Source organism: Spea bombifrons, chromosome 6 (genome assembly GCF_027358695.1).
Source record: "Spea bombifrons isolate aSpeBom1 chromosome 6, aSpeBom1.2.pri, whole genome shotgun sequence".
Classification (NCBI taxonomy): domain Eukaryota; kingdom Metazoa; phylum Chordata; class Amphibia; order Anura; family Pelobatidae; genus Spea; species Spea bombifrons.
The window spans coordinates 19,433,650-19,460,059 of record NC_071092.1 but is presented as its reverse complement, the minus strand read 5'-3'; the positions used below and the strand labels follow the sequence as shown (position 1 = coordinate 19,460,059).

Sequence of the window (26,410 nt, the reverse complement as noted above, 5' to 3'; positions counted from 1 at the left end):
AAGTGGGGGAGCACTTGGGTAATAATGATCACAATATGGTGTCTTTTGAAATAAACTCAAAAAAGAAATTGCCCATGGGGAACACTAAAACATATAATTTAAAAAAGGCCAATTTCAATAAGATAAGGGCAGCTTTACAACGTATTGACGGGCATAAACTCTTTATAGATAAAAAAACAGAGGGAAAATTGAGTATTTTCACACAAATATTAGCAAGGTACACTTCTCAGTACTACTAGGTAATAATATAAAATAAACAAATTGAAACCAATGTGGCTTAGTGGGGAAGTAAACCAGAAAATTAAAAATAAGAAAATGGCTTTTACAGCATTTAAATCAGATGAATCAGAGGCATCCTATATAAGATATAAGGAAGTCAATAAAGCATGCAAAAAGGTGATTAGACCGGCTAAACTAGAAAATGAGAGTAATAGTCAAAGAGAGCAAAACTAACCCCAGAAAATTATTTAAGTGCATAGATTCAAAAAAAAAAAAAAAAGTGTAGGTTCACTAAAAACAGAGATGGGAGTGTTGGTTAAGGAGGACAGGAAAAAGCAAAAACTTTAAATAACTATTTTTCCTCAGTATATATTAAGGAAGAACCTATGGCAATGGACATACATATGGGTACTGAAAATAATTTGCACTCAAACTGATTGGCTGGCTCAGGACAAGGTGCTGCAGCAAATAACGAAAGTTAATGTCAACAAAGCTCTGGGGCCTGACAGTATTCACCCACGTGTACTTAAGGAGCTGAGTCGGGAAATACCTGAACCCCTGTTTCTAATTTTCCAGCATTCTTTTCTTTCAGGAATTGTACCATGGGATTGGAGGAAGGCAGATGTGGTTCCTATATTCAAAAAGGGTTCAAACTCTTTGCTTGGAAATTATAGACCTGTGAGTTTAACTTCTGTGGTTGGGAAAGTATTTGAAGGCTTATTAAGGGATAATATTCAGGAATTCATCAGGAACAGTATTAGCAAAAATCAGCATTTTGGGTTTTATGAAACATAGGTCCTGTCAAACTAATTTAATTGCATTCTACGAAGAAGTAGGTAGAAGTGTAGATCAGGGTGTTACAGTGGATGTAATCTACTTGGATTTTGCCAAGGCGTTTGACACGGTTCCACGCAATAGGTTAGTATTCAAACGGAAAGAAATTGGTCTAGATGCAAATTTGTGTTCCTGGGTAGAACTTCCTTTGTCATGTTGACTCTCTTTAAGTATTTAAATGTTTCTATCATTCATTCTTTTAGAATTGGTTGTTTTTACAGTTATTTTGCACTTTATTGTTTCACATTATGATATATCACTGTATATTTGCATAATTTATGACCTTTCCATTCTTGGTCTTTGTAAATATTTGAGTCCTTCATCCATATTTTAAGAACCAGCAACGTTTATTAGTTTTATTTAGCTTTATTCACGGTATATATCATACATCTATTCACTCACATTAGATATTGTCTCTATTACTTTTTTTTTTTTTTTTTTTTTTTTAGATAATAGATAGTGACCTGATATATGCACTTGGCAATGCGAGCGCATCTTTTGATTACACTCGCACTGCTCTATCAGAGATTATGTTATCGCGCATGCGTGACCATGCTTTAGCTTTTTTGCTTATCTGGTTGTTCGGTTTCACTTAATTCACATTATTTGTTTGGAGTATTAACATTGATTGTTTTTATATGGAACTGCACTGGTTAAATCTCTGTAAGTGCCTATTACATACACTGATTGCACATACTCTGGTACTTTATTAATATATATATTCTTTTGGAGATTTAATTCATATGGATCTCTATATATTTATTTATATTTGTTACTGGCTTCTTTTAACATCTGCAAGTATATTCTTTATTATGGGATGTATACTTTTTAATATCGGTTTATGTAAATGCATGATCATTAACCCCTTCAATCCCAGGGGTTTTTGGTACCTCAAGTCCCGGAGCAATTTTGCCATTTTTTGCGCTATGTCGGTTCAGCGATTATTCTCTTTTCCTGTGAATAGTGTACCAATGTAAACTACATATTGTAGTGTCAAGGAGAGATAGAGCTTTCTTTTGATACCATAGTTGGATGATTAGCTGAAAATTTAGAATGAGAAATCTAGTAAAAACTAGTGAACATTAGAGAGAAAAAAAAACCCACCAAATTTATTTATAATTTTTTTTTTTTTTTACATTTTCCCTTTAAATCTTCACAAAATTAGGTAAAGTGATGGAAAATCCCCTCAAAGTTTATCAATTCAGGTGTCCTGGAGCGGGGTTTGTTAAACGATTGTGTTGTGGTGATGACGTGACGCGTGTACGCGGACGTGCACGCCTCGCAACATGTTCCGGTGCTGGTAGCCTGTTCCCTACCCTGAGAGGACCTGCTGCTGGATGTCTCCTGTAGTGGGATGATCCCAGCATTTTCGCCAGCTGCCTCCCGTCTTCCGTCCGCTGTCTGCTGCTATCCGTCGGATCCAACCTCCCGGAGTGAGGACGTGGTGCGACACGCGTGGCTTAACTGCGCTTAGTGCACAGGGGGCTTGACGGGCGAGTTTTTGGAGGGGTTAGGGAGCGGGGTAGACGCAGCTCCTCTCCGTGCGTTTCAGCACGGTATTACACAGGAGCTACACGGGACACAAGTCTAGCTGGCGGGTGGGAGCCCTAGTTTGATATGCTGAACGAGAGTACCCAGTAACAGGGTCCCCCCCCTTACTTGTTTTCAGACCCTGATGGTTGGCTTGTGGTTGCATTTTTACACATTCCTATAAATTATCAAGAAGACTGAGGAAAAAGAAGGAAAGAAACAGCAATGGGACATTACACTATTGAATGCAGTATTCAATAATTGATTTAATTTCAATATTATCTAAATGGTGTAGAAAAAAGAAAACTACCTAATGCAATATAAGCTAATTGATCTCAATACTAACTACTGTGGTGAAAGGAATAAATATCAAATATAGTATATACTAATTGTTTATTAATACTGGCTATTGCTGACCTTCATATTGATTAATAAACATTATTGATTAATAAACATAGTATATACTAACTGCTTTCCATTACCGAGTAATTGCCTAGGAAAGAATTATGGCTCCTAAGAAAGATAAAGAAAAAGCTTTGGCTAAAACAAAATCAATCAACAGTTTCTATTCGCCAAAACAGTCAGAACCAGAAATGATAAACACAAGGAAATCCCTTAGTGGAGATTCTAGAGATGTAATAAAGTCAAGAAAATCACTTTCCTTGGAACAAAGGGCCACAGTTGATTTGAATCTATCCAAAGAAGAAATACCATCTCAGGAGATCATTAATCAGTCATTAGGGCTAATGCTCGACTCATTATACATTAAATTGAAACAAGATATGGATAAAAATTCCATGGATTTAAAGAAATAAATTGAATATCTAGCTGAAAAAGTGGAAATCCAAGCAAATCTACCCAATAAAGTCCAAGATGAAAACACAAATTTAAAAACTATAAACTGACTATTTGATAAGAGAATAATTTTTTTACAGACCAAGGTGAATGAAATTGAAGATCGCTCAAGACGTAAAAACATCCGCTTTAGAGGAATTCCGGAATCGGTCGGAAACGATCAGATGCATACCTTCCTGGAGCAATTTTTTAGTTCCTTTATACCTTTAGAGCAACTCGGCCTCCACTATATAGACAATTTCCATGGATTACGTAAACCTAATGAAGTGGATCCGTCCCTTCCACGAGATGTTATATTAAGATTCATAAATCTACATTCAAAAAATATAATTGTCCAAAATTTTAAAAAGAATCTGAATTCAATTCCTCAAAAAATTATTAATTCTACACAAATCCTTAAGAAAAACAGAATTAGATACAAATGGACATTTCCTACTGCAATACTGGTTTATTATAAGGAAAATTCGTATTTCTTGAAGGATCCAAAGTCAATACAAGAAAAGATTACATTATGGAACCTGGACTAAACTTTTTTTCACTGACAATGTTGACACTTTGACACATTAATGAAGTATCTTTATGGAAAAATGATAATATGAAATGCACATTACATACACGTTGATTGATGATTCTATAGATATTGTAGATACTTGTACTTGATACATAATTATCTATAACACTTCTGGTGATATAATCAAATATACTTGATAGGTATAAAAATAATTTAATGAATAGGCACTATTTTTGGTACTTTATCATTAGTTTTTAATTTACTATGAGGATTCACATTAATTTATGAGTTAATTAAATACACAGTATTAAATATATAATTAAACCTATTTTTGGGGTCTAATAACCTCATTCACTTACAGTGGCACTAATAATTTGGTATTTCACTATTACTTATATTCCGGGTTGGAACCAGAATAATACTTTTTAATTTTTTTTTTTCTTCATCTATTACATTATAGTATTGTATAATTGTTGGTCTATATCGATATTTCATGCCACTAAATCTTTTACAGATGTAGGGTAAAGCATAATATTAAATATAGTTTAAATAGGGGCCAGTGCAATCTAGTTACCGGAATATTTCCTGCGGCGGCTGCAGGATATGAGTTAATAGCTAATGATATGTTGCTTTGTAACTCATCTGCAATGGTTAATGTTTGACGGTACGTATGGTGGTTAATGTGTGTATGTAGTGGGGGAAGATCATTTAGATGGCGATGGAAATGGGGAGATAGCGTCTACCCGAATGTCACTTAGAATAGCAACCCAGTATGTTAAGGGCTTAAACACACCACAGAAAAGAGGCTGCCTATATAGATATCTATTAGAGAATAAGATAGATATAATGTTCCTACAGGAGACACACTGGAAGGAACATCCTCAAAAAATATGGAAATTTAATAAATACCGCATTTGCTCGATTATAAGACGACCCTGATTATAAGACGACCCCCCAAAATCTGAATATTAACTTGGGAAAAAAAAGAAAAAGCCTGAATTTAAGACGACCCCAAAGGAAAAAAGTTTTACCAGTAAATGTTAATTCATGTAAACTATTTTTTTTAATAAAAGCTATGATTGAGAAAAATATTTTTTTTGTTTTTATTTCTTGTATTTTCCAACCTGTCCCCCAGTTACGCACATCTGCCCAAGGCTTGCCACTCCAATATGGCACTGTGGCCCATGATATGCCTTTTAACCCTCTATATGCCACTGTGCCCCATGGTATGCCTTTTGACCCCCTATGCGCCACTCTGCCTCCAGAAATGCCTTATACCCCTACATCCCATTCTGGCATTTAGGAGGTTAAAATGCATATTATGGGGCAGAGTGGCATATAGGGAGGTATAAGGCATTTCAGGAGGCAGAGTGGCATTAAGGGAATTAAAAGGCATTGTATAGAGCACTCTGCCTCCAGAAATGCCTTATACCCCTATATGCCACTCTGGCATTTAGGGGGTTAAAAGGCATATTATGGGGCAGAGTGGCATATAGGGAGGTATAAGGCATTTCAGGAGGCAGAGTGCTCTATTAAATGCCCCCTTAACGCCACTCCAGAAATGCCCTATGCCCCCATTTAACACACACACACACCCTATACCCTCATTTAACTAACACACACACACTCTCTCCCTCTCTCCCCCCTCTCAGCCCCTTCTTACCGGTGCTTCCAGCCGGGGCAGCGGGTTGACGTCGCCTTCCGCAGCAGCCGGAAGGAGGTGTGGCTAGCAGCGGGGGTTTGTATGCGTCCGTCGCGTATACTTTCCCCGGCTGTCAGAGATCAGAGTTCCCGGCACCGGTGCGGGGAACTCTGATCTCTGACAGTCGGGGAAGGTCTACGCGAAGGACGCAGACAACCCCCGCTGCTAGCCACACCTCCTTCTGGCTGCAGCGGATGTTGTCTACGCGGATCGCGTGGACGTCAACCCGCTGCCCCGGCAATACAGCAGGAAGCACCGGTAAGTGTGTGTATGATGGGGGGGGGTGAGACAGGAGGATCCAGGTCCCCTGCAGCGGTGCGGGGGATCTGGATCTTAGTCTCCTAATCAGACCTCTATTTGAGGTCTGATTAGAAGACGACCCCGATAAGAAGACGACCCCGATAAGAAGACGAGGGGTATTTTTCAGAGCATTTGCTCTGAAAAAAAACTCGTCTTATAATCGAGCAAATATGGTATAAAGAAATCTATACGGCATGTTTTCAGGGACAAAGTAAAAGAGGCGTTGCAATAATATTTTCAAATAAACTTAAGTTAGAACTAATACATGAACTAGTTGATATAAATGGAAGATATCAAATTGTCACCATAAAAATTAATGATATATTGTACACTTTTTTAAATATATATGCTCCAAATCAATCACCCCTTAGATTTTTGAAGGAATTATTCTTAAAATTGGAAAACTATACTATTGGAACCTTAACCTGTGGAGGTGACTTTAATTGTGTGATTGACTCTAGAATTGATAAAAGCTATACTCAAAAAAGGAACCTGATACATATCTTCAAGACACATCGACATCTCTACAAAAATTACTAATGCAATATACACTCTATGAGTGTTGGAGAGTCTTACATCCGACCGAAAGGGATTATTCCTTTTACTCAAATGTACACCAAACCAGTGGCGTCGCTACAGGGGGGCAAGGGGGGGAAATTTCCCCCCCTAGGTTAATCCTTGCCCCCCCTGTTGCCCCCCTGCCGAATTTGGAATAAAGTCGCAATGCGACTTTAAATCCCGTCTTTTTTTTTAATTAATTTTTTTTAATACGGAGGAGAGAGACGGTGCGGCCCGCGTAAGATCGGCAGCCAAGGCAACCGATCTTACGCGGGCCGCACCTCGAGCCCTGCTACTTACCTGTGGGAGGGTCTTCTGTACTGTATACAGGAAGCGGAAGCCAGCAGAGAACGCAGAGGGAGGCCGCGCCCTCTGCTGAAGTCTGTGAGCGGCGTCGAGGAGCTGCAGTGCAAGTAAGGGGGTGGGGAGGGTGTTTGAATGAGTGGGGAGGGTGTTTGAATGAGTGGGGAGGGTGTTTGAATGAGTATGAGTGTAAGTGCTGGAACCTAGGCATGATGGGACTGTTATTGCTGTTAGCAATCACACTCCTATCATGCCAAGTCAGCCAGTACATGCTGAAACCTGGCTAGCTGCCCCCTTGTGTATTGATGCTGCCAGCAGTATGGGGTCTGTACCAGCATGTAGTGGCTGACTTTGCATGATAGGAGTGTGATTGCTAACAGCAATCACAGTCCCATCATGCCTAGGTTCCAGGATTTACTGGATGGATGTGTAAGTGCTGGAACCTAGGCATGATGGGACTTTGATTGCTGTTAGCAGTCACACTCCTATCATGCCAAGTCAGCCAGTACATGCTGAAACCTAGCTAGCTGCCCCCTTGTGCATTGATGCTGCCAGCAGTGTGGGGTCTGCACATCACTTACAGCTACCTTGTACCAGCATGTAGTGGCTGACTTGGCATGATAGGAGTGTGATTGCTAACAGCAATCACAGTCCCATCATGCCTAGGTTCCAGCATTTACTGGTTGGATGTGTAAGTGCTGGAACCTAGGTATGATGGGACTTTGATTGCTGTTAGCAGTCACACTCCTATCAAGCCAAGTCAGCCAGTACAAGCTGAAACCTAGCTAGCTGCCCCCTTGTATATTGATGCTGCCAGCAGTATGGGGTCTGTACCAGCATGTAGTGGCTGACTTTGCATGATAGGAGTGTGATTGCTAACAGCAATCACAGTCCCATCATGCCTAGGTTCCAGCATTTACTGGATGGATGTGTAAGTGCTGGAACCTAGGCATGATGGGACTTTGATTGCTGTTAGCAATCACACTCCTATCATGCCAAGTCAGCCAGTACAAGCTGAAACCTAGCTAGCTGCCCCCCTTGTGTATTGATGCTGCCAGCAGTATGGGGTCTACACATCACTTACAGCCACCCTGTACCATCATGTACTGGCTGACCTGGCATGATAGGAGTGTGATTACTAACAGCAATCACAGCAAGCACAGTCCCATCATGCCTAGGTACCAGCATTTACTGGTTGCCTGGGTATGATAGGATTGTGATTGCTGTGTGGGCAGTGTGGACGCAACCTGTGATCTATGCCTGTAATTCTGCGGGTTTTAAATATACCTTTTAATGCCGTGTTTTTATATGAATTCCAATTGATCTATACCTGCAAAGCTGGGTTTTTGTGTTATTCTGTAGAGCCATATCTATATATTTCCATACATTATTTATGTATACCTGCAAATACAGTGTTTGTATGTCTTATTCAGCTGATTAATACCTGCAATGCTGTTTCCATGTATTTATTTGATCTATACCTGCGATGCTACGTTTCATATATTATTATTGTATACCTGCAAATACAGGATTTGTATGTCTGGTTCTGTTTATTTGATATATACCTTCAGTGCTGAGATCACAAGTGAATATCAGTTGATCTATACATGTAAAGCTTGGTTTGTGTGTTAATGTGTTGATCTATATCTGCTATCGGCAACTGGGGCTAATATTAATATATATGGGCAGCAGGGGCATCAATACACAAGGGGCAAAAACACTAAGGGGGGTATAAACGACAATGCAGTGTGAAAAATCCATCCTGATGTAGATGTCTGTGACATAGATTGTGTCCTGCTGTTTGTGTGTTTTTGGTTATCAGTGTAGCAGAGCCTGTCCTCCGGTGTGTGTGTATCGGTGTTGGTGTGGCAGAGCCTGTCCTGGTGTGTGTGTTCAGTTGTCAGTGTGGCAGAGCCTGTCCTAGGGTGTGTGTTTAGGTGCCGGTGTGACAGAGCCTGTCCTGGTGTGTGTGTGTTCAGTTGTCAGTGTGGCAGAGCCTGTCCTAGGGTGTGTGTTTAGGTGCCGGTGTGACAGAGCCTGTCCTGGTGTGTGTGTGTTTGGTTGTCGGTGTGGCAGAGCCTGTCCTGATGTGTGTGTCTGGGTGTCGGTGTGACAGAGCCTGTGTTGGTGTGTGTGTTTGGTCATCTGTTTATATCCTTACAATAGGACATATTTAATTTATACTTATCCAGAGATAAAATGCCCTGATGAAGTTGTAGTGACTTCAGGGGACAAAACGTTCAAGGCCCTGAAATCATTTAGTGGAAAAGTTATTTATTGTTATAATATTTATTTCAAGGATTAGTCGCACTCAATTGTGGCTTCAGGCTTCCCATGTTGAATGACCAAGTATTATTTTAGCCCAATAAAAGTATAATTCCATAGCACATTACTTTTGGAAATTATGAATGCCCCCCCCAGTTTGACTGTGGTATCTTGTGTGCCCCCCCTATATATTGTTTCTAGAGTCGCCACTGCACCAAACATACTCCCGTATAGATTACTTCTTAATGAAACCACAGGTATTAAGTCACATTATTAAAATAGAGATAGGTCTAATATCTTGGTCTGATCATGCTCCCGATGTTTTGGAAATAAAAAATGATTCATATAAACTACGTACAAAATGGAGATTAAATGAAAGTCTGTTAAATAATGAAAAAATTATAGATTATCTTCAAAAAGAGGTAGAAACATTTATAACACTTAATGACAATGATGAAGTGTCTCCAGGGACCTTATGGTGCGCCTTTTAGTGCTATATAAGAGGGGTATTAATAAAATTAGGTGTGGGGAAAAAAAGAGAAATAATAATCTCTCGATTAATGAATTATATATAAAATTATCTACATTAGAAACAGCAAATAAAATATTATATGATCAGAAGTGTCTAGATAAAATTCTCGAAATTAGAGCAGAAATAAAAACAAAAACTTATGAGAAAGTGAACCAAGCTATTAAACTAAAAAAAGGGTGGTACTATGGCAATAATAGAACAGGGAAGCTTCTAACTAAAAAATTACAATTTAATAATGAGGTAAAGATAATTAAGAAACTAGTAGTAGGTAACAGACAATTTATTGATCCAAAGGAAATAGCTAACGCCCTTGGAAAATTCTACAGTGCATTATATAACATACCGGTTGAAAAGGACAAAAATAAACTAGATTTCGCGAAGTTTCTAGATAAATTCAATTTACCAAAACTATCTAACTCAGATCTAGAAATACTGAACAAGTCTATTTCACTTTCAGAAATAGAACAATCAACATCCAAAAATTAGGTAAAGCACCCGGCCCAGATGGTTTTCCATCTTTATTTTACAAAATTTTTTAAAAAAACTATATCACCATTGTTAATGAATATATTCTCAACTCCATTAGAGATAAACAAATTCCCGGCAGAGATGCTTAAAGTAGATATACTTCCCATATTGAAACCAACGAAAGATCCTACGAGTATAGGTAATTATAGACCCATATCCTTAATTAACAACAATATAAAAATCTTCTCTAAAATAATAACTAACAGATTAAATCAATTTATTCCGACAATAATCCATACAGATCAAGCTGGATTTGTTCTTAAAAGAAATCCTGTTGATAATCCCTGTAGATTACTAAATATAATACATAAAATCAAACTACATCAATCGGGAGCAGTGCTGATGGCGATCGAAGCTGAAAAAGCATTTGATAGAGTAAACTGGGACTTCCTTGATAAAGTACTGGAAAAGTGTGGTATATTGGGTACTATTAAATCTAATATTATGAGTCTATACACTAATCCTACAGCAAGAGTAGTACACTAATACACTAATCCTACAGCAAGAGTAGTAGGATCACTATTTCAATATTTTAACAAAGAATGGCACCCGACAAGGTTGCCCATTGGCTCCTCTATTATATATTTTGACCATCAAACCTCTAGCAATTATAAAACAAAATACAGAAATATCGGGCCTATCAATTGCTGAAATAGAACATAAAATAGCACTCTATGCAGATGATGTCCTTCTGACATTAACAAACCCAACTTTAACTATATGAGTCTATTTAAAGATATTAGAGAGAAACTCAGATATAATGGTAGATGGAAACATATCGTTTAGGGATATGCAAGTAAAATACAACAATCAAAATAATTATATGGTTCCGTACTTGAGGCTGAAAAATTATATATCTAAGAAGATTTTACTACCGCCAGAACATCAAATAGGTTACTAAATAACTTACACAGAAAAGGTCAGCTCTCAAGAATACTGATCTTCTGCAAAGAGCCTAGTGTTAGGGAAAAATACCCCCCCTTATTGAAATGGGAAAACTCAATTGGAAATGTATATGACATGGAAGACTGGCTTAAAGGGTTACTATTAGTTACACGGAATACACACTGTATATCGTTGGTAGAACTACAATCTAAAATAATGTATCAGTGGTATTTAGTCCCAACAAGACTGCACAAGATATCTAGTGCAAATTCAAATTGTTGTTGGAGATGTCAGAAGGACTTAGGCGATATGCTACATATATGGTGGGATTGCCCGTTACTAGACTCATTAAAGGGGAATTTGAGAAATATTCTGTCTAGGATGTTAAACATAAATCAAGTTATCACAGTGGAATCCTTTTTATTTAACATTAATCTTCCGGAAGTGAGTAAGGCTCAACAAATATTAATATCTCAGTTATATACAGCAGCTAAAATATGCATTGCGAGGAAATGGAAATTAGCAGAAAAGATAGTTTGGAGAGATCTTGTCCCACAGTTCGAATACCAACAGAAGATGGAGCAGGGCTTTTTTGGTTCTAGAGGCCAACACAATTTATATGAACAAATCTGGAGACCCTGGGAAAATTTTTCTAGTGATAAAATAGATTAGATGCTCCCCGTGGGAATTCCTTCGCCTAAACTAATTAATGCTTATCCCCATGTGTATGTGATAGCTGGATGAATGAGGTATGCATGTACAATTTGAACATTGTATGTAAAGTTGGCAATTGAGATAATGGCTTTTTACCTTCCTATAAAGTGGTGACATTATGGAAAAAAAATTCAGGTGTCCTGATTTCAGAAATACCTAATTTATATAGATTTTCCATACTTTCCAGCACTTTTAGGGAACATACTATACGGCTTAACGGGTTTGGGGGGTTGTGAACAGGGGTAGGAGGGTGTCCCTGCCGCTGCAAGAAGGGCAGGATGTACCGGTACGTCCATAGGGGATTAAAGGAGTTAATAATGTGTTACTATATCGGATTTGTCATTTGAATGGTTGTCCGTATATTGATATGTGCTATTTAAGCTCTCACTTGTTAACTTGAAAAATACCTCATTGTGAGGTTGAAGCATTGTTCTTTATCTTAACCCCTTAAGGACCGGGCTTATTTTTTTTGTTTTTGACACTTTGGGACCGAGGCTGTTATAACACTTTTGCGGTGGTTGTGTTCAGCTGTAATTTTTTCTTTACTCATTTAGTGTACCTACACACATTATATATTGTTTTGTTCAGGACAAGATGGGCTTTCGTCAGATACCATTATTGATCATATCTTATTTACTATTCAACAAAAAAAAAAAAAATTTCCTCCCCTACAAAAGAGAGTAAAAAAAACTAGCTAAATAGATTCTACTATTTGTCCTGAGTTTAGAAATACCCAAAGTTTTTATGGTGTTTTTTTGCTGTTTTTTGTAAGTTAGAGGGCATTAAGTACAAGTAGCGTTTTAGGATTTCCGAAACCCTTTTTCCAAATCTGGTCATTCTGCCGGTATCTCCTCTTTGGAATATCTTTGAAGCTGGCTACTTCAGTTTACCATGCATGCTCTCCAGAACGATCACAACGCGTCCTGGGGTGGGTGTTTGGTGTCGCTGAATGCCTCGCTATCGTTGATCGCCTCCTAAACTCTTTTAAAACGGGCGTCCGCCGCCATACAGTGTATGGCAGATGTTGACGCCCCGGGGAGGGCCCCTGATGCCGATCTTGGCGTTACTGAATTCCTAGACATCGAAGCATTACAGCAACGCCGTTTAAGCGAGGAAAGTTAATCACTTTCTAAGCTTAATTTAATTATGGTTCAGGACCGTCAAAGGTCGTTAACAGACCGTTTTTGCGTGACGGCCCTGAACCGTCAAAGGTCATTAAGGGGTTAATAAATCTGCCTGACGTTGGAACTCTCCTGGAGCCTTTATTTATCTATTGGATTTACTGGGGAACTGGCCCTTCCTAGCACAGTTAAGCACCTGGGTTCTTTTGGAGTGTGGATTCCTCACTCTGGTTATTTATCTATCATATCCTCAGTCACATCTTTCTTCCAGACTATATATGTTAAGATCCTTTAACATTTCCTGGTAAATTTTATCCTGTAATCCATGAACCATTTTAGTAGCCCTTCTCTGAACTTTCTCCAGCATATCTATATCCTTCTGGAGATACGGTCTCCAGTACTGTACACAATACTCCAAGTGAGGTCTCACCAGTGCTCTGTACAACAGCATGAGCACTTCCCTCTTTCTACTGCCAATACCTCTCCCTACACAACCAAGCATTCCTCTACCATTTCCTGCTGCTCTATTGCATTGTCTACCTACCTTTAAATCCTCTGTAATAATTACCCCTAAACCTCTCACATCTTGAGGTTAGGACAGTATCAAATATTCTATACTCCCTTTCTGTTTTTATGCCCTAGAAGCATTAGCTTGCTCTTATCCACATTAAATGACAGTTGCCACAGTTCTGACCATTTTTCTAGTTTACCTAGATTATTTGCCATTGGGTTACCCCTCCAGGAACATCAAAGCCTGTTGCAAATTTTTGTGTCATCAGCAAAGAGACAGGCCTTTCCGTCAAGACCTTCTGCAATATCACTAATAAAAATATTAAAGAGAATGGGTCCAAGTACAAATCCTGAGGTAACCCACTGGTAACAAGACCTTGCTTCGGATATACTCCATTGACTACAACCCTCTGTTGTCTGTCACTCAACCACTCCCTAATCCATTCAACAATATTGGGATCTAAACTCAGATTAGTTTATTGATAAATCTTCTATGTGTGACAGTGTCAAAAGCCTTACTGAAATCTAGATAGGCAATGTCTACTACACCACCTTGATCAATTATTTTAGTCACTCAAACAAATCTATAAGATTAGTGGCATGACCTTCCTGAGGTAAACCCATGTTGCTTTTTTATCTTGAAATCCAAGTGACTTTAGATGTTCAACAATCCTATACTTTCCATTAACTACCCCACTACAGATGTAAGACTTACTAGCCTGTAGTTGCCCAACTCCTCCCTACTGCCTTTCTTGTGAATGGGCACAATATTTTCTAATTTCCAATCTTTTGGGACTACTCCCATTAATTATTCGATAAATAAATCAGTTACTGCTAGGACACGGTTTTGCTAGGACACCAAGCTCTGCTAATGAATGTTTTGCTCTTACTGACCAGCTTAATACAATTTTCTGTTATGTTCAATAATTCAGCTTTAAAATAATCCAATTTCCCCTGGACTCCATTTAAAATGGACCCAGTCTGATTCTATCTAACATGGACTTCTTAGGAGCTCATTAAGCACTTCTTTTAACCCCGTAACATCAATCCACGTACATGTACGGGCTTTGTCATTAAGGGGTTAAGCATAAACTGTGTTGCTGACATGTCTCCATATCGAGGCATGTGGCAACACAACCCCCCTACCCCGATAGCCTTGTGATTGCTCCGAAGAGCAACCACAAGTTCCATCCTGTAAATGACGTTGCCGTCATTCACGGGATGGCATTAACAATAGTAAAATTGAGAAATCCCGAGCTCCTCCTGCAGGTTGAATGCAGGTTCTGCATCCAACCATGCAAGGTCAATGGAGCCCAGCTCACTAAGAGTGATTAGTAAAAAAAAAAAAAAAAAAAAAAAAAAAAGATTAAAACATTTTAAAAAATTGTTAAACAAAAATTTTTAAAAATATGGTAACATGTAAAAATCCCCACTGTCACCAAAAAAAAAGTTTTTAATAAACAAGTCCTACAATTCTTTATAGAAAAAGGCTCCAGGCACTCATGGGTTCCATCAGGCAGATTTATTGGAAGAGATGAACAACAACGTTTCGACCTCACGATGAGGTCTTTATCAAGTTGACCACACAAGTAAAAAGTAAAAGTTTAAATAGCACATATCAATAAATGGATAGCCAATCAAAAGACCGATCTAATCTAACACCATGTGTAATATAATTGATAATCATGTATTAACATACAAGTAAATATTCAAAAGTATACATCGCATAATAAATAAATGATACTTGCAGATGTTAAAAGAAACCAGTGACAAATAAAGAAGTATATTAAGGTCCATATGTATTAAATAACCAAAGGGAATACATTAAGAAGATACCCATAAAATATGTGCAATCAGTGTCTGTAATAGACACTTACAGAGATTTAACTAGCGCAGTTCCATGTAAACACAATCAGTGTTAATACTCCAAAAAAAGTGTGAATTAAATCAAACCAAACAACCAAATCGGCAAAAGCAAATATGCTGATTAAAATAAGAAAAAAAAGGCAAACTAAAGCGTGGTGACATTCTGCGCATGCGCAAGCTTATTCCATGCATGCGCAAGAGCATTATCTCTGATAAAATAGTGCAGGTGTATTTCTAAAGTGCAATAGCATTACCAAGTGCATGTATCATCAGATCGCCATCTGTTATCGTAAAGACCAAACAAATAGTAAAAACAATCTATTGTGAAGGAATAAATAGCTATATGACACATATTGTGAATAAAACAAATAAAAGTCACTGGTTCTTATAATATAGATAAAAAAACTTGAATATTTACAAAAACCAAAAATGGCAAAGTCATCATAAATTATATTAATATACAATGGTATGTTATAATGTGACACAATCAAATAAAGTCAGCGAAAAAGTGTAACACATTCAGTGATGTATTTTAGAGAGGAGAAAGTTTTATTTTGCACAGAATCCCTTAAAGTGACACAGTGCTATTAAATTATCAATGAAATCATGTGAATTATGAGGGTCTGAAACTAATATAAGACGACATCAGCACATATAGAACAGAGAGTAAAGAAGTTGAATCTAAAAAAGAAAAAGAGAATAAAAATTGATCATAAAAAATGAAAAATAAAGAAAAAACATAAATTTGAAATAAAATCAAATAAGAGGCATCAAGTCAAATTCATAATTAAGACCCCTGGGAAAGATGGTATCCAATTCTTTAATCCAAAACGCCTCCCTATATAATAAGCATAGACCCTATAACAGATGACTTGTCAGTGCATGGAATTTTTTCAAAAAATACTTTGTTTTAAATTACGCAAGAACCTTAATAAATCAATGTCCAAATCTAGACGATTGGAAGTATGTGAAGGAGAAAAGGACAGACCTTTACCCAAAAGTGACAGTTCATCAGAAGAGAGTTCAATGTCAGATAAATATATTATTGGAATTTCTTCCTTTTCGATGCTCCTTTCTTCTGTGTCCATAATGGGGGTAATTTCATGTTTTTTCTTATGTCTTCTGCCCCTTCTGATTCTTCGCTTGATTCCCCCCTAAACAGGGTGGTAGTGGCTAGAAAAGAAGAGGAGGTACTGGGCTGTTCTGAAGTCCTGTTCATCCGTGATCCATCCTTTCTTTTCATACTGGGTTTCTCTTTAAGAGGATCTCTTCTGAAATGACGTTTATTGCGGAGATTATCCTGTGTTCCAGTCTGTCTTTGCCATCTATAGACATGACCATTTTTGTAATCCTCAAGGTCTCTCTGGAATTTGTCACGTTTCTTATTTTCAGTCTCCCTTCTCAACATTTGTATATTCCTCTCCAGTTTATTTTTAGCATTTATTAGTTCATCACCTTTTAGGATGGTTGATAATTCCGATTCCAATCTAGCACATTCTTTTTTAGTTTCTGTTATAGTCTCTCTCAGAAATTCAAGATTCAGGAGTATCCAATCAGTTGAGCATTTATTCAGAATACTTTCAAGTCTCTTACAATAGTCCTTGTTGTCTCTAAACAATGTTGGCTGGACCTTCATCCTCATACCACGAGGACTACTTTGTGCTTTAACATATTCAGCTAAGGTGACACTGTGCAAATTATAACTGAGAAGTTTGTTTTGGCATTTCTCCAACATCTTAAAGGTAGCATCAGAACAAAGGGTTTGCAAGAAGGAGAAATTACCTTCAATAGATGACAGAATTCTCGATGCCTCTTCATCAGAATATGAAAAAGTGCTAAACGTCGTTTCTCCTTCCATACTGCTAATATATGTTCAAGATCCCACACAGGGATAACTAGAAGTACAGATGGGGGGGTGCAATAAATTTCGGACTAGAAATAGTCTGGAATAGACTCCTTGGAAGAGTTGAGAAATCGGAACGCTCTCTATAACCCCTTTTGATAGGAGAGATAGGCTCGCTGAATGTAGAGCTAAATTTTTCACCGAGGAAGGATATGAAGAGATCAGGAACTGACTTCTGGGAAGAGAGAAGAAACCGATCCTGTACCCTTCTGAAACGATTTTCCGAATCCAACTGTTGCGTGTAGACTGTTCCCAAATATGCTTGAACTGCTGCAGCCTTCCTCCCACTTTGTCAGAACTTTCTTTTCTCTTGTTTTTTGGGACGGTCCTGGAACTTTCTGTCTCGGTAGAAATTCCGAAAATTCTGCGATTTGGAAGACGTCTGGAAAGGCCTGGTTGTCTTGTACGGATATCTCCTATTCCATCTAGGACGTCTATCCTGAGGAAGAGCCCTCTTAGTCTCCGACATTTGTTTGAGTAAATCTTCCAATGGTGCTCCGAACAATTTACTCCCCTCAAAAGGTAAGTCACATAGAGACGCTTTGGAGGCTGAATCCGCCGTCCAGGATCTCAACCATAAGGCTCTACGAGCCACAGACGATAACCCCATATTCTTAGCAGATATCTTCACCAACTCGAGAGGAATCTGTAAGAAAACTGTTGGATAATCGCAAATTTGTAGTCTGGAGATTTCGGAATCTTGATCATCCGGTAAACAGTCTTCCAGGGCCTGCATCCAACAACTCTGTCCTATAGCAACTGCTGTACTGGCCACTGCCGCTCTGCATTGCGCACCTGCTGCCTGAAATAAGCGCCGGCAAGAAGTCTTGACTCTTCTATCCATTGAGTCCTTCAGACCTGAGACACCTCCAATGGGAATGGTCGTCTTTTTCGACAGCTGGGCAATGTGGACGTCCACCTTGGGGGGTTCATCCCAATGCTCTTCACTTTGAAGCCGGAATAGATGCTTAAAATGCCTGGAGAGAAAAGCTCTCTTCCCTGGGTATTTACATTCTCTTTCTATTAGCTGTTTCAACTTGGGAAGTATAGGAAAACCCTTGATTTTATACAGCTCTTTGTCTGATAACATACGAGTCACCTCCTTAGTGAATCTGCGAAGCTCCTGGGGAGGAAAAACCGCTTTGTCCTCAGAACTGAACGAGGTAGAGGGGTCAGAAGATTGTGAAATTTCCCCTGATGAGAGATCTGATCTGGAGGAAGACCAGGCTCTCCTGCGTTTACGGGCAGATTTACCCGGAACCCTCGACTGAGCTTTAGCAGCAGAGACCTGGAACGCCTCAAATAGTAGCAGCACACTCAGAGCAAGCCACATGCTTTGATTTAAAAGTGGACTTTCTAGGAATGGGAGCAGATTTCTTGTCTTTATCTCCAGGTGAAACCGGACTAGACATCTGGTTAAAGATAAAAAAAACAAGCGTCAATAAATTTTATATTATATATATTTTATATACCGTATTTGCTCGATTATAAGACAAGGTTTTTTCAGAGCAAATGCTCTGAAAAATACCCCTCGTCTTATAATCGGGGTCGTCTTATAATCAGACCTCAAATAGGTCTGACTATGAGACGACTAAGATCCAGATCCCCCGCAGCTGCAAGGGACCTGGATCCTCCTGTCTCCACCCCCCCGCCCCACTTACCGGTGCTTCTGAGTCCTCGGTGTGCTGCCGGGGCAGCGTGTGGATGTCTACGCGATTCGCGTAGACAACTTACGCTGCAGCCGGAAGGAGGTGTGGCTAGCAGCGAGGGTTGTCTGCGTCCATCGCGCAGACCTTCCCCGGCTGTAAGAGATCAGATCAGAGGTGCGGGGAATTCTCTCTGACAGCCGGGGAAGGTCTGCGCGATGGACGCAGACAACCCCCGCTGCTAGCCACACCTCCTTCCGGCTGCAGCGTAAGTTGTCTACGCGAATCACGTAGAGCTCTACACGCTGCCCCGGCTACATGACAGGGGCAGACGGAGGGAGTGTTAAATGGGGGGGGCATAAGGCATTTCTGGAGGCAGAGTGTTCTATGAAATGCCTTTTAACCCCCTTAATGCCACTCTGCCTCCAGAAATGCCTTTTTAACTCTCTATGCGCCACCTCTGCCTCCTGAAATGCCTTAAACCTCCGTATATGCCACTCTGCCCCATAATATGCCTTTTAACCCCCTTAATGCCAGAGTGGCATATAGGGGTATAAGGCATTTCTGGAGGCAGAGTTGCACATAGGGGGTCAAAAGGCATATCATGGGGCACAGTGGCATATAGGGTTGAAAGGCATATCATGTAGCACAGTGGCATATAGGGAGTATAAGGCATTTCTGGGGCAGATGTGCATAACGGGGGGGCAGGTTGGAAAATAGAAGGAAATAAAACCAATCATAGCTTTTATTAAAAAAAAATAGTTTACATGAATTAACATTTACTGGTAAAACTTTTTATTTTTTTCCTAAATTAATATTCAGATTTGGGGGGTCGTCTTATAATCGAGCAAATACGGTATATATATATCTTCTGGAGGAAGAGAATATTGAAGGTAAAGATAAAATAATCTTACCTCCAAATCCTCAGAACCGTGTGGGGGGGCTGGTGACACGGTATCCTGTGCTGAGAAATGCCCATGCAGACAGACAGGAACGAAAAACAACCGTTATAGGTTTGAATTTGGCGCCCTCCAGAAGATCCGATTCGCGCATGCTCAGTAGCACGATCGGATCTTCAGTGGAACGCAACGCCACCCGGGCGTGCGTTCCAACTACTGCGCATGCTCCTCTGCCAGCCACGATGAAAAGAAGCTCCGACACAACCCTCCGTAACGTCCATCGTTATGGAGGGGACCTCGCTCTGCTCACCACCCGGGGAGCAATCGGAGGCTGCAAACCCCCAGGCAACAACCCGTGTGCCTCACCAGACTTCAAATCTTCGGGGGAAAATTCCCCAGCACAGCATCAAGTCCGTCCTGTACGGGACAAGAAAAAAACTGGGGCTGTTCAGGGGAAGCCGGTTTTTATGGGTAAGTAGGAGGAGTTCTCCATTACTTAACCCTTTCTATGCTTTTTAGCATCTTGTCCACAGGAGAGAGCACTACCCAGTCGTACTGCCACTGTATGGCAGGAAAAAGGTAATTTTTTAACAAAAAATACCCATATTTTATCATTTTTTTTCTAAAGAAAGCACTGTTTGCCCTGAAAAAAAACAATATATAATATGTGTGGGAGCATGAAATGAGAAAGAAGAAAATCACAGCTAAACAGCAACACTGAAAAACGTTAAAAGAGCCATTGTCGCACAATATACTACGAGTAATAACCTATATTGTCCTTAAGGGGTTAAAGATAATCCCAGTGAAGAGTTTAGAATATCTGCACAACCAGCAACTCAAATCATCCTGACGTGAACTGGAAAACCAAAGTCTCACATCATAACTTTTCCCTTCACTGTAATTTACTTGATTAGTACATTATCTAGCTTTTCTATTTGTGCAGGGGGTCTATAAATTACACCTACACACGTTACTGTACATTTACCAAGTTGTAATGTAACAAACTGACTCACCAACTTGTGCTAGGTTAGATTTTAAGTTATCATTCACATATAGGGCCAACCCTCTTCCTTTCTTGCCCTTCCAGTCTTTTCTACATAAAGAACACCCTAGAATTTTTCTAATTATACCATGTCTAATCATTTTCAGTTGCCACTGTTGTCACAAGTTCATAGATCGTATTTCCGAAACTGCAAGCATTCTAGACACGACTAAGAGCTTGTCATTTAACACACATGCTGCAGGCACCTTCTGTTTTATCTGTAGAAACCAAGCTGTATAGTACAGTGAACATTTTTTTTTCAGCTAATCAGAAATTTACTATAAAGTAAATTAGTATTTAGTCAAAATGTTTTTGTATTGCTAAATATTCAGAGTAAGCAAGATAGGTAATCCACTCACTGTCTCACTGTCTGTAGTTATGAGCACAAGCTATTAAAATGATCACCAAATCTATTACGCACACATCCTTTGTAGGGGGGGAAATGTATGCCTTCTAAACACTGCTGGGAGAGAAAATGGGAGACACTCCCTTCTGAACCAGATAAACACAAAAAACGTTTAGTGTTACAACATAATGAAGGCATTGCACAATTAAACAAAAAAAAACTTACATTTTAACATTTACTGTTTTAGGCTCCTTCAAAATAGCATTGGCGATTTTCTCTCTATGAATCTCCTCTGATCCAACTAACTGCAGAAGAAAAAAAAGTTAGACATGCAATAAACCTCTTACATCATTTTAATTTATGGGGGGGCAACCCACAAAATATTCCAAAAACAAAAAAAACAGACAATTAAGAGTAATTTAGACAGAAAAAAGGGCCAGTGTATTAAGATCAACTGTGCTGTTGATTCAGAAGGCAGTTATTTTCCAGCCTTTCTTCATAACTAAGGAGTGCCCTAGTGCACAAAGCAAAGTTCATAAAGAACTCGACGGGTCTACACAGAGCCCTGACCTCAACCCTTTCGAACACTTTTAGGATGAATTGGAACAGAGATTGCAAGCCAGGCCTTCTCATCCAACATCAGTGCCTATCCTTACAAATGCTCCTCTGGATAAATGGGCAGACCTTCCACAGAAACACTTCAAAAGCTTATTAAACGGCTTCCCAGAAGTGCGGAACTTGTTATAGTTCCAAAGGGGAAACCAATTACATATTAATGTCAATGTACCGTATTTGCTCAGTTCAAGACGACCCTGATTATAAGACGACCCCTCAAAATCAAAATATTAATTTAGGAAAAAAACAAAAAGCCTGAATATAAGACTACCCTATAGAAAACAAGTTTTACTAGTAAATATTAATTCATGTAAACTAATTTTCATATTTAATAAAAGCTATGATTGAGAAAAATATATTTTTTATTTCCTTTTATTTGCCAACCTGCCCCCCCCAGTTATGCACGTCTGCCCCCAGAAATGCATTATACCCCCCTATTTGCCACTCTGCCCCATGATGTGCCTTTTAACCCTCTGCCTCCAGAAATGTCTTATACCCTCCTATATGCCACTGTGCCCCATGATATGCCTTTTAACCCCCTATATGCCCCTCTGCCTCATGATATGCCTTATACCCCTATATGCCACTCTGGCATATAGGGGGTTAAAAGGCATATCATGGGGCAGAGGGGCATATAGGGGGTTAAAAGGCATATCAGAAATGTCTTATACCCTCCTATATGCCACGGTGCCTCATGATATGCCTTTTAACCCCCTATATGACCCTCTGCCCCATGATATGCCTTATACCCCTATATGCCACTCTGGCATACAGGGGGTTAAAAGGCATTTCTGGAGATATATATATATATACTGCTAACAGCAATCACACTCCTATCAAGCCAAGGCAGCCAGTACATGCTGGAACCTGGGGATGTTAGAAGTGTGATTACAGCCTCCCTATGCCACGCTACCACCCCCACCCCCCTTACACATCCATGCTATCACACACACTCATTCACAAACATTTAAATACTCATTCATTCCATTAATCACACATACACACACACGCTCAAACCCCCTACCCCCCCACCCCCTTACCTGAACTGCAGATCTCCCACTCGCAGACTTCTGCAGGGGCCCGGCTGTGCGAGCAACTTCTCTGGCCCCGCCCCCAGAGGAAGGAGGGGAGAGGTAGAGTTATGTGAGGACTGTGCTACCTTCCTGTTCTCCTGCTGCTAATAGCAGAGACGCTGCTCGCAATCAAAGCCCGGTAAGCAGCACGGCCCCAGCAGAATGAGGTCTGATTAGAAGACAACCTCGATTATAAGACGAGGGGTGTTTTTCAGAGCATTTGCTCTGGAAAAAACCTCGTCTTATAATCGAGCAAATACGGTATTTAAAATGCAATATCATAATAGTCCTTGTTGGTGTATTGGTCAGGTGTCTCAATACGTTTGTTCATATAGTGTAACTACAAATAGCTCATTAGTTTAATCAACTGGCTGACTAGAAATAATAAATCACTTGATTTATTGGATGTCCCCAGAACCTCATACTTAAAATACATTTTACTACACACAAACATTGTTAGTTGAACTTTGTCAGGCTGCAAACTTTAAAATTAAAGTTTAAAATTGAATTAATTTTGCCTTCTTTGTGGATTCCTCTGAATATCTAAAGAGGAATACCCAAAGAAGGAAATGAACGTGACTGAGGAAATCCATTTGTCTGTTTCTGCGTTAACTCTACCTCAACCCTTATTTGTTAATGAGACACTCCAGCCATCATATATCAAGCATGATGTGCACTGTAAGAATGCTTTGCATTTTTTACACATATTATATTCATTTCTGGCATAAGTGAAACATGGGTGACAGGAATATGTGGTTCAACCTACCTACACGGTGCGCAGAATTATTAGGCAAGTTGTATTTTTGATCCATTTTATTATTGAACAACTACAGTGCTCTCTGTCAATCCAAAATGTTAAAAAACCTTAAACCTGAATATTTAAGAAAGCACAAGTGAGGTTTTGGCTATCTGTTGCTACACGGGAGATCAGGCAGCCCGATTTCATGCAACAGCTGTTAAATTTTTAAATGATCGGGCATTCCCTTCCGGGTCGAGTCAATGCTGACGACACCCGGAAGGTCATCAGAGGACAGGATACCCCCTGCAGGGTCTGTGGGGACTTGCATAGAGATCACAGTATGATCAGTGCAGGGGGATCGCAGGGAGGAGAGTAAAACAATAAGATACTACTGCAGAATGCAAAAAAGGCTGGTAGTAAAATGTGTGCATGGAAAGAGTTTAAATACCAGCATTTGAAGTTTCCAGGGGTGCATATTTTTCCAAAATATTTGATTTGATGGGGTAAATTGAATTGGCCGGGTTTAACCCCTTAAGGACCGGGCTCGTTTTTTCTTTTTGTACCCTGTGGGACCGAGGCTGTTTTAATGCTTTAGTGGTGCTTGTGTTCAGCTGTAATTTTCTCCTCACCCATTTAGTGTACCCACATAAGTTATATATTGTTTTTTTCAGGACAAGATGGGCTTTCTTCAGATACCATTTTGATGGTATCATCTTATTTACTATAAAAAAAATTAAAAAAACATGGTGAAAAATTGAAACATTAAGTTCTACTTACCGAGAGCTTCTTTTCCCTGCCAATCCCTGGTGACACTATGAGAGACTCCTCCTCCGTACCTGAGATAGGGCAGGACTCCAAACATTTAAAAGGCCCCTCCCCTCCTAGCACCCTCAGTGAATATCAAAGACCACACAGGAAAACAGAATCGCTGCAAAAACAAACATTTATTGAAAGGAAGGGAGGGAACAAAACGTGTCACCAGGGATTGGCAGGGAAAAGAAGCTCTCGGTAAGTAGAACTTAATGTTTCCCTGCCATCCCAGGTGACACTATGAGAGATATAACAAAGAAGAAGGGTGGGAAACAAAGAAACTCAGGGGGAAAACACCGCCCCAAGAACCGTACGACCGAACAGGGCATCCTCCTGAGCCATCTGATCGAGTCTATGTCGAACAAAAGTACTTAGAGATCCCCACGTAGCTGTTTTACAGATGTGTTCAGGCGAGACAAGACATCGCTCAGCCCATGAAGTGGAAACTGCGCGGGTAGAGTGGGCACGAATCCCCGGAGGGGGAACCCCGCCAGCTGCTGTGTAAGCTAAACAGATAGTAGACACAATCCATTTCGCCACCGTACGTTTAGAAATGCCAAGACCTCTACTGGGACCAGAAGAGGCTACAAACAAACTAGATGATTTGCGCACAGGCTGCGTGCGTTCCAGATAAATAGAAAGACATCTTTTTAAGTCCAACGTATGGAGCGCTTCTTCTTCTGCCGATTGAGGGGACGAGAAGAACGTAGGCAACACAATTTCTTGGTCCCTGTGAAACGCCGTCTGAACTTTGGGTGAGAATTCCGGGGGCAAGGCGAGGATGACCTTATCCGGAAAAAACGCAGAAACGGTTCTTTCATAGAAAGGGCCTGGAGTTCACTGATACGCCTCGCAGAGGTAATGGCCACCAGGAAGGCCGTCTTCAGAGACAACAGGTGTAGGGACACTGATTGAAGAGGCTCAAAAGGTGGCAACATGAGCCTGCGAAGGACCAGGTTCAGGTCCCAGGGAACCATCTTGGAGACAGGGCGAGGACGAATACGCACCATAGCCTTAGAGAAATGCCTGATGATTGGAACAGAACTCAAATCAAAGCCAAGTAAGGCACTAATGGCAGCAATCTGAACCTTGATGGTAGAAGGCTGAAGTCCATGGTCAAACCCCGTCTGCAAAAATTCCAGAATAGCAGCTGGAGAACACTCTGAAGGAAGAATTTTCCTGGATCCACACCAGCTACAAAACTTCTTCCACACTTTAATGTATCTGATGGATGTGACCTTCTTACGACTGCGCAGAAGAGTTTCCGTAACCGACTCAGAGAAGCCTCGAGACCTCAGAATTCTCCGTTCAACCTCCAAGCCGTCAGCTGAAATACCGCAGGATTTGGATGAAGGAACTGACCCTGGTGAAGCAGGTTTTCCCAGGCCGGGAGCCGTAGGGGTGGTGCGTGGCTGAGTGAGACTAGGCCCGCGTACCAGACACGTCTGGGCCAGTCCGGGGCAACCAGTATAACTGATGCCCGGTCGAACTTGATCTTTTGCAGAACCTTGGATATCAGAGGCAATGGAGGGAAAACATAGGCGAGGTTGAAACTCCAAGTCTGAGCGAAGGCATCCACCGCCAAAGGCTGGTCCCGAGGATTGAGAGAAAAGAACGCCGGAACTTGAGCATTGTCCCTGGAGGCCATGAGATCTATCTCGGGCATTCCCCACCGTTGGACAATCATGAGGAAGGCTGCCGGATGCAAAGCCCATTCGTGGCTTAGAACGGGAGTTCTGCTTAGAAAGTCGGCTTGGGAATTCAAAGCCCCCTGAAGGTGAACCGCAGACAAAGTCATGAGACGTGATTCTGCCCAAAAGGAAATCCTGAGAGCTAGACGCAGTAGGCGAGGACTTCTTGTACCCCCCTGCTTGTTGATGTAGGCGACAACCGCCCGATTGTCGGAACGAAGCAGGATGTTGCCGCCAAAGAGATGCTTTTCCCAGTGATGAAGGGCATTCTCCACCGCCAGCAGCTCCAGGCAGTTCGAGGGTAGGAGCTGAGTGGCAGGCGATCAGAGACCTTGAGCAAAGTCGTCCCGATAAGTTGCCCCCCAGCCTGTACTGCTTGCGTCCGTCGTCAGGAGCTCTTTGGATGACCAGGC

The 26,410-nt window shown here is 40.4% G+C and overlaps 1 protein-coding gene across 2 annotated transcripts in view; it reads right to left on the bottom strand.

Moving 5' to 3' along the window:
- The window catches only part of CENPM (centromere protein M), a 124,041-nt gene that overhangs the window by 84,947 nt on the left and 12,684 nt on the right, over positions 1-26,410 (bottom strand). For both annotated transcript variants that reach the window (XM_053469099.1, XM_053469100.1), the window contains exon 2: positions 21,295-21,374. In XM_053469099.1, the coding sequence (XP_053325074.1) occupies positions 21,295-21,374 (80 nt within the window). The remainder of the gene's footprint in view (positions 1-21,294; positions 21,375-26,410) is intronic.